Genomic DNA, 9,245 nt, shown 5'->3' on the forward strand with positions numbered 1-9,245 from the left:
TTCAGTTTAGCTATCCTCGACAAATTAACTACGTCTCCCATGATGCTTTGCGCGTTCTCTCCCAAAGGAAGTTGTGGAATCCAAAAAGTTTGCCTCCCATCATTTGGTGAAGTTAAGACTCCACACGTGTCGACGGTGTTTGCTAGTCTTTCATCTTTGTTTTTCGGTTTGTTTTTCTCTTTTTGTTTCAAACTTTGCATGTTTTTCTCACCGTGCGTCACTGTGAGTCCACGCAATGTGTGTGTTAATGTGCTGCGTGACATTTGTCCCCGCAGCTTCCACGGAGGGTCAGTCCACCCGCAGAGAGCAGGGAATGCACATCAGGTGAAACGGGCTGCGACTAATTCCTGGTTCATACTAACAGAGGTTAGTTAATTTTGTGCATGTCGACGTATTTTTGTTACTAGATTCGCTTTAAAGTCAAGAATGCGTAGAAAAGAAATGCTTAAAATTGGTGTTGGATGTAAATAACGCATGCATTTTTTTTATTGCAGCATTTTAACACTGTTCCCAGCTTATTATATTAGCTTTTCTATCAGTTTGTGTCTAAAAGCTGTTCAGTGTGATTTGGGTGAGGACGTCACATGAGCCGTGTGACTCCAATCGGAGTTAAAGATGTTCAGCTGGGGTCAAACACTGGACTCTTTGTTGTCCCAGAGATTAGCCTGCTCATCTTTATGCAGTTTCTGCAGAAATCTGGGGCTCCAGATCGATGCAGGTTGTGCTAAAAGTCTTGTTTGGTTTTTGCTCCAGCTGATTTATTATTTACGATTTAATCGGACCTCCATCCCCTGGAAAAGGTCACGGCTCTTCCTGCTAAAGGTCAGCGCTTGCATAATTACACGGTTGAGTGGAAATCCTCCTTTAAATTGAATCTGTTCTGGTTCCAGTCGCGATGGCGGAGCGGGTTCTGGTGGTGGGAGGCGGAGGACGGGAACACGCGCTGGCCTGGAAGCTGGCCCAGTCGCCCCGGGTCCAGCAGGTTCTGGTGGCTCCGGGGAACGCGGGAACCGCCAGCTGCAGCAAGATCAGCAACTCTGGTACCTGGGAAGAATCTCTTCTTAGAAACTGACTTTGTTGCTGCTTGAGCTGTTATCTGAAATGACTCAAAGTGTTTTAGTGGGTCAGACTCCATGCTGCGTTTTTGCTGCAGTGACTTGATGGAAATCTTTAAAAACAGAAGTGAGTCTCTGTAGCTTTCAGCACATTGAGGCTTCTTGTTTCTGCAGAGGTGTCGGTCAGCAACCACAGCATCCTGGCTCAGTTCTGTAAGGACCACCACGTCGGTTTGGTCGTAGTCGGACCTGAAGCTCCACTGGCAGCAGGTGGAGTCGATTCCAGTCGTTTTTCTCCCTTCAATCAAACCTCAGGCGGTTCTGACCCACATCGTCTCTGCAGGTATGGTGGACGACCTGACGGCGGCGGGTGTTCTGTGTTTTGGACCGACGGCCGCGGCGGCTCAGCTGGAGTCCAGTAAGAGTTTCGCTAAGGCGTTCATGGAGCGTCACGGCGTTCCCACGGCTCGCTATGGCTCCTTCAGCGACCCGCAGGAGGCCTGCAGCTTCATCCGCAGGTCCGCTCCGAGCCTCTGCTCGTCTTCTGAAATCCAAGTTAAAAAGTTTGGTTCTGAATCTGTTTGGACTTTCTTCACAGCGCCGACTTTCCAGCTCTGGTGGTGAAGGCCAGCGGGCTGGCGGCAGGGAAGGGAGTCATTGTCGCCGGGGATCGGGACGAAGCCTGCCGGGCCGTCATGGAGATCATGAAGGCAGGAAATACAAAGCACTCCACACCGAACTAATGCAACTTTAAAAAGAGTTGGTTTTATAAAAAAATCCCTGTTCTGTTGTAGGACGGCGCCTTTGGGTCGGCAGGAACAACGGTTGTGGTTGAGGAGCTTCTGGAGGGACAGGAAGTGTCTGTGAGTTTAATGTTAAACTTTCTGCTAAATTGCCTTTACGAAACGTTTTGAACTTAATTTTGTAAAATTGTCTTTAAGTGTTTGTGCTTCAGCGATGGTACCTGGGTGTCTCTGATGCCGCCGGCTCAGGACCACAAGCGACTCCAGGACGGAGACCAGGGGCCCCTCACCGGCGGGATGGGCGCCTACTGCCCCACCCCTCAGGTTGCTAGGAGACAGTTACTAGGGTGGCTTTGATCTGTTATCTTCTCTGGTTTCTAGCTGACGGTTTGTCCCTCACAGGTGAGTCAGGAGCTGCTGCAGCAGATCAGAGAGACGATCCTGCAGAAGACTGTGGATGGGCTGAGGCAGGAAGGAACTCCTTATATGGGTAAAACTGTTTATAACAGATTGAAGGTTTAGAAATAATCCAGCAGGAATGAGATTATTTTATAGTTTAAATGGAAGCCAAAGGATGGTGTAGTAAAAGCACACTTTCTAATTTTTTGTATTTCCAGGCGTTCTGTACGCAGGCCTCATGCTGACCAATCAGGGCCCAAAAGTTCTGGAGTTCAACTGTCGCTTTGGCGACCCAGAATGCCAGGTTCTGCTTCCTCTGCTCCAGAGCGACCTCTATGACGTCATCATGAACACCGTAACCGGGAACCTGGCCTCCAACGCCCCAGTGTGGCAGCAGGGCAGCTCTGCGGTTACCGTGGTGATGGCCAGTGCCGGATACCCGGGTTCCTACCAGAAAGGGGTTGAAATCACAGGTCGGCCTGCTGCAGGGTCCTGGTTCTGGACCAGAAGTTGAGGCGTTGGGTGCGTGACGTGGTGTTTTGTGCCGCAGGTCTGACCCAGCTGCAGGACGCCGGGCTGCAGGCGTTCCACGCCGGCACCACCCTGAAGGACGGCCGCGTGGTGTCGAGCGGTGGCAGAGTGCTGGCCGTGACGGCGGTGAGGTCGAGCCTGGACGCCGCCCTGCAGGCGGCCAATCAGGGCGTGGCCGCTGTTGGGTTCCCGGGCGCCGTGTACCGGCGAGACATTGGCCACCGGGCCATCGCTCACCAGAACCAGAACCGGTTTGTTAACTTTCTGCAGCTCCTGTAATAAAAGGTTTATGGATAAAGTTGATAATAGTTAAAGTTGTTGGGTATAAATAAATCAAAAAGACTGAGATGTATTCAAATAAAGATTTGTTCCAGTTTACTGGCCTACTTTGTTTGTCAGTAATTATTTCCAGTTCTATGCAGTCAGTTTATATTTGTAGTTACAAAAAATAAACTTTTATTAACTGTTCACATTTACCAGCTGACATGCAGTTAACATCTTTAAAGTTTTCAACATTTTCTTTTTGTTCCAGGGGTCTGACCTACAAAGACAGTGGAGTGGACATCAGTGCTGGGAACAAGCTGGTGGAGATCATCAAGCCTCTGGCCAGAACCACGACCCGACCCGGTATCGCTCCTCTGCTCTTTGGTAACTGAGTGTTTTTGGTTCTGCTCCACTGATGTTTCTGTCTCAGGTTGTGATGCAGAGCTGGGAGGTTTTGCTGGACTGTTTGACTTGAAGGCGGCCGGGTTTGTTGACCCGATCCTGGTGTCTGGGACGGACGGTGTTGGAACCAAGCTGAAGGTCAGAGGTCACCTAATTTTTTTTTTTTTTACTAAAAGTAGTAAATTAATTTTGTTCACTGTGTCCCGATTCTGTTCCCAGGTTGCCCAGGCTTGTGGTCGTCATGACGATCTGGGTCAGGACCTGGTCGCCATGTGTGTGAACGATGTTTTGGCTCACGGCGCCGAGCCGCTCTTCTTCCTGGACTATTTCTCCTGTGGCAGTCTGGACCTGCAGGTGGCCTCCTCCATCGTCGGCGGCGTTGCTAAGGCGTGTGAGACGGCCGGCTGCGCCCTGCTGGGTAAAAACCGACCCGAACCGACGCAGCCGGTCTGAAACCCAAACGGACTTCATGATGTTTCTGAACCATCCGACAGGCGGTGAAACGGCGGAGATGCCCGGTGTTTACGCTGCAGGAGAATACGACCTGGCCGGGTTCTGTGTCGGCGCAGTGGAGCGGCGCGCCTTGTTGCCACGGTTACAGGACGTCTCAGCGGGAGACGTGCTGATCGGAGTGGCTTCCTCTGGGATTCACAGCAATGGCTTCAGTCTGGTCCGTAAAGTTCTGGAGAGAAGCAAACTGAGCTTCAGATCTGCTGCTCCGTTTGGGAACCAGGACCAGACTGTCGGTCAGTTTCTAATAAAGTTTGGTCCAAATGTTGTAAGACTTAAAAAACCTTGATTAATTATTTTTCTTTAATTTCTGTTTAGGTGACGTGTTGCTGACTCCTACTAAGATCTACAGCCGCCTGCTGCTGCCCGTCCTGCGCAGCGGGGCGGTTAAAGCCTACGCTCACATCACCGGTGGGGGGCTTCTGGAGAACCTGCCCCGGGTTCTGCCCCAGGGTCTGGCAGCAGAGCTGGGTGAGAGGAAAGCAGACAGACTCTGATCTTCATTTAGTAAAGTTTAATGGAAGGAAGAAACACTGATGTTGGTGGTTTGTTGCAGATGCGTCCCAGTGGAGGATTCCAGCTGTTTTCTCTTGGCTCTATGAGGAAGGACGTCTGAGTGAGGAGGAGATGAGCAGAACCTTTAACTGTGGGCTCGGTGCGGTTCTGGTGGTCGGCCCGGCTGATGCTCAGAAGGTTCTGTCTCAGCTACAGGTCAATGATGAGGCCTGGGTGGTGGGCCGTCTGGTTCCTAAGCAACCTGGTGAGAAAAAAAACAGTTAAAGCAAATGTAGATGTAAATATATTCAGCTCATCTTTTTATTTTTTTCCAGATGTTTCCTCTGTGGTGGTTTGCAACCTGAAGCAGAGCCTGATGAATGCTGGGACTGTGGAAGTAAAGGATGCTGGTTGCCATGGAAATGGTGCGACAACACAGAAGAAGACCAGAGTAGCGGTTCTCATCTCTGGTACAGGTGTGTTGGACGTCTCTAGATGTTTGGTAGTGATGCTCCTGGTGACATGTTGGTTTGTGTTCAGGTACCAACCTGCAGGCCCTGATGGCTCAGGCTAAAACTCCATGCAGCTCAGCTGAGATCGTGTTGGTGATTTCTAACAGACCTGGAGTTCAGGGTCTGAAGAGAGCAGCTCTGGCTGGAATCCAGACCAGGGTAGGTTTGGATCTATCAGATTGAATGGGAAGTTTTACTGATTGGTTTGTTTTCATTCCAACAGGTTGTGGATCATAAGCTGTATGGCAGCAGAGCCGAGTTTGATGCCACCATCGACTCGGTGCTGGAGGAGTTTGGAGTGGAACTGGTCTGTTTGGCTGGTTTCATGAGGATCCTTACTGGGAACTTTGTCAAGAAATGGAATGGTATGAAAGTCTTTATTTGTAAAGTTTATTTTAAACAAAAATACAAACATTTTATTTTAACTAACTTTTTACTCCAGGGAGGCTCCTCAACATCCATCCCTCTCTGCTGCCATCATTCAAAGGGGTCAATGCCCAGAAACAGGCTCTTCAGGCTGGAGTGCAACTAACTGGGTGTACTGTCCACTTTGTAGCAGTAAGTGTTGCCCTGAAAGATAAAGATGCATTTAATAACCTGCATCCACGCAACACAAGCTCTGCTGTGTTTATAGGAAGAGGTGGATGCAGGAGCCATCGTGGTCCAGGAAGCGGTACCGGTGTTGGTTGGAGACACAGAGGAGAGTCTGTCTGCCAGAATCAGAGAGGCTGAGCACAAAGCGTTCCCTAAAGCTCTGGAGCTGGTGGCCAGTGGGGCGGTCAAACTGGGACTAGATGGACATGTAGTCTGGCAGCAACAGAGTTAAAGTGTCTCCACTAATGCATGTCTGACAAATGATCAGAACCCAGTTTACATTAAAGTCAATCACTGACTGTAGCAATAATGTAGATTCTGCATGACATTAAAATAAATGACAATGATTGCGCTTTACCTTTCACCGTCACCTCTGCTGGTTTCTATAGAAACGCAGGACAGACAGCCTCTCGTTCCCAGCTCTGGTTGACAAGCAGGTCTCTCCTTCCAGCCCAAACTGCCTCATTAACCTGATGATCTCCTCTGTGGGGAAACAAAACCTTCAGCTTCTCATTGTTATAACTTGGATTTTGCATCAAACATCCCTACTAGCCTGGCTTGTTCTCGGCGATGGTGACGAGGTAAAACAGGCCTCTACTGGAGAGCAGCTGAGCAACCAGAGGGAGGAACCTGTCAGTAACCTGTCTGCCTCGCTCTCCTCCAGCCCAGGCCGCCTCCACGCCTCTGCTGCCCACCTGGACATTTAAACACCTCATTAGACCATCATGAAAAGATTAATCTAGCTAGTGAGCTACGCACCTCTTCTGATGGCGTCACCACATAGGGAGGATTGAAGAGGAGGACGTCCACCGTCCCACAAAGCCTTGGAAAAAGACTCTGCACCTGGACAACAATACATCATTTAATACAAGGCGTTCATTTTCATACTTCAAACTAAATAAAGTTGGATGACATTTCTTTGAACTTCATCTTACAGTAACACTGAGTCTTTAATAATGCTTTGTTAAAGTCACTAACAGTTTCATTCAGCAACATTTACATAACTTTTGTTCCCATTTAGACGTTTGTCAGTGATCAGTACCAGGTCTGTGATGACGGGCTGCAGGGCGACCCGGTTACAGCAGGCGGTTCTGGCTGTGCACTGAGCTGCAGCTGGATTCACATCAGTGCAGCTGCAAGTCAAAAACAATATCAAACATTTCTGATGGGCTCCTGCTTTAAATGAATCTTTGTTTTTGTTCATGTACCAGTGATTTGACTTTCCACTGATAATGATCGTCTCTCAGGAGGGAGGAGTTTGTCTGGTAACCAGTGAGTGGGAACCTCATGCTATGTGTTAGTTGTTGCCTCCTTGCCGACCACTTTACTGTCAGTCTGAGGGAAACTGTGGCTACAATAGGCTGGATCACCTGGTCAGCATGCGGTGAGGTCACATGACACCTGGAGTCAAAGACCCCTCTAGTCTTACTGTGTGACAAATTAACTACATATTTATGATTTTCATTTATGGAAAAAAAAAGGCCTCTACTGTAAATGTTTTCTTTAGGATCTATGTTACTGTGATGACACTAAAGTATGATATAATTATGGAAACATGTCCAAGCTCTGGAATGCAGCCTAGTACGGTGCTCAAATTCAAATTACACAGAGAATCTGTGTAATTTATGGTGCAAGTGTTGTGATGTCACTATATAAACTATATTCATATTATGATCTTTCATATTTGGTGAAAAACACCACTCATTATTCTGACCAACTATAAAAAATACTTTTCCTTTTATATTTCTACATTTTTGGTTATTTTTCAGTGTTCATTATTTCAAATTACAATCAATGACATCTGATTTTAAGATTAGCATGTTTGGGGAAAATTGAGGATTAAATGAATTAAGGTAGCTGATGGATCCTTTGCAAACCACAGGAACGCTAATAATGCATTTTAGGAAATACAATTTGATTTTGTTCTAATTATGATTTTTTTTTAAATATGCACTTTAAAAAAAAACAATTAGCCCCTATGAATGATCCCATGTTTACCTCATGACTTTCTGGATGCTTTTCTGGTTAATACTTTACGTTTCCACACGTGTTCAAAGCTTCAAACGTCGCTTTAGAACCTCACTTCCCTTACTTTATCAGACGTTTCTTTACGCTGATTTATGACATAATATCCAAACAATAACGCGTTGATTTTACTATCGTGTCTGCATTTAATAAAGTGTCAGAGTAACTCACAGGTAGAGAGCTGAAGGTCCGACCACCGACGCCAGAAAAGCAGAAACCGCTCCGGAGCCGCTGCCCACCTCCACGCACACGCAGGGGCTGCAAACAGCGCGAACGGCTCAGTTACATGATTATCACGGAAACAAACATCATCCACAGGGAGGAAAGGTGCAGCCCTGCCTCATCTGCTGCAACCTCTCGGCATCTTTCTCCAGGGCGTCCATCAGCAGGAACGAGTCCTCCGCCGGCTCGTAAACGTCCTGGAAGCTTCCGCGTCCGGCGTGGGAGTAAACCGGCGTGGGGTAGCTGCTGCTCATGTCCGCTACATCATGTAAAGACGAACCTGAACAACATAAAACGATTTCTTAACTTCAAACGCGTTCGGCTGTTTTCTGCCAAACAAAAACCATGTGTTGGTGTGAAGAGTTTCGTTTGTGTCCAGCGCCACCTGCCGTCCAGGAGGAGAAATTACAAGAGCTGCCGCCTTTCCAAAACTGCTACCGTCATGTGAAAAGCAGCTGGTGTTCATGTTAGAATAATCGTAAGCCATTTAAGAAACTGGTTTGAAGTGGCAGCCTAGCAGTTCTACATAACTTGAGTTTGAATAAACATAGAAATAAAAAAAACTTTTTAAAAAAACATTACAGCTTTTTGTTGCTCTACATTCCTTCAAATTAATTTGTTCAATTCTGATACTTTATTCATTTCAAAGGTACATTATTTCAACATTCTTCAAAGACTTGGATATAAATGTAGGCATTTCTCCTACTTCAGTCAGTGCTGAAGTTTGAATGAACTTCACTTTTAAAGAAACCACTTTTACAAGTTTCATTAAAAGCATCGTCATTGAAAATATGTCTGGATTTGATGCAACATTCTTCTTTATATCATCACATCCTGAGGTTGTTGAGCCTCTTCTCGTCTCTGGATCTGACACGGCGGCTAAAAGACATAAAACTCTAAATATCAACCTTATTCTAGAACTGCAGTACTTTAACTTTCTATTAAAAAAATCCAAAGTGAAACCAACAACTTTGTTTATATAAATCCATCATTAATCAATTATATAATCATTATCAATGTTAATGATCAGCGTTTGCTCTTCATAAGGATCAATATGGGTCATGCTCTCTAGATAAGCGCTAATTAAATGAAGTAACCTAGCTAACACATGTTGATGCGTACGTTATTTATTCTCAATAGTTTAAAAACAATTCCAAAACAGCATCAGAACTTCTTACCTTTTTTAACATAAATAACTCCTGGTTGGGGTCATAACTATAATACATGCATTTCAAACTATATCAGAAAATGAAAACAACCTTTTAATGGAAGTAACAATAGAGACCTACATACTCTTTAATATAAACAAGTTGTATGGCAGTCTACTTTATATGTGGTAACAACAAATAAATCATATAACATTGAATAAGAGACACTGAGTGATATTTTTAGAGCTTAGAGACAATAACTTCATCTCCTCCTGTTATAAATGGAGTAACTGCTAAAATAAAAGAATCCTGTGATACGTAACAAACCGGGACCCCGAGTGTCTC

At 46.2% G+C, this 9,245-nt stretch overlaps 2 protein-coding genes across 2 annotated transcripts; one reads left to right on the forward strand and one right to left on the reverse strand.

Annotated features, from left to right (window-relative positions):
* The first annotated feature begins 2 nt into the window (after positions 1–2).
* gart (phosphoribosylglycinamide formyltransferase) lies at positions 3–5,867 on the forward strand. Its single transcript, XM_008429236.2, has 23 exons — positions 3–166; positions 276–366; positions 754–822; positions 891–1,040; positions 1,230–1,325; positions 1,399–1,573; positions 1,654–1,765; positions 1,850–1,918; positions 1,997–2,122; positions 2,201–2,288; positions 2,416–2,670; positions 2,748–2,979; positions 3,261–3,355; positions 3,423–3,532; positions 3,614–3,812; positions 3,889–4,140; positions 4,223–4,375; positions 4,461–4,664; positions 4,735–4,875; positions 4,940–5,070; positions 5,135–5,276; positions 5,354–5,469; positions 5,546–5,867. Exons 4-23 carry the CDS (start codon positions 896–898, stop codon positions 5,735–5,737), a joined length of 3,033 nt encoding a protein of 1,010 aa, XP_008427458.1. The 5' UTR covers positions 3–166; positions 276–366; positions 754–822; positions 891–895; the 3' UTR covers positions 5,738–5,867.
* On the reverse strand, positions 4,574–8,138 carry hemk2 (HemK methyltransferase 2, ETF1 glutamine and histone H4 lysine). The gene is made up of 7 exons (XM_008429247.2): positions 7,870–8,138; positions 7,702–7,788; positions 6,548–6,638; positions 6,265–6,348; positions 6,059–6,200; positions 5,864–5,988; positions 4,574–4,661 (listed from the first exon to the last, which is right to left on the reverse strand). The coding sequence occupies exons 1-6, from the start codon at positions 8,004–8,006 to the stop codon at positions 5,873–5,875; spliced, it is 657 nt and encodes a 218-aa protein (XP_008427469.1). The 5' UTR covers positions 8,007–8,138; the 3' UTR covers positions 4,574–4,661; positions 5,864–5,872.
* Between the last annotated feature and the right edge of the window lie 1,107 nt (positions 8,139–9,245).

Source organism: Poecilia reticulata, linkage group LG2 (assembly GCF_000633615.1).
Source record: "Poecilia reticulata strain Guanapo linkage group LG2, Guppy_female_1.0+MT, whole genome shotgun sequence".
Classification (NCBI taxonomy): domain Eukaryota; kingdom Metazoa; phylum Chordata; class Actinopteri; order Cyprinodontiformes; family Poeciliidae; genus Poecilia; species Poecilia reticulata.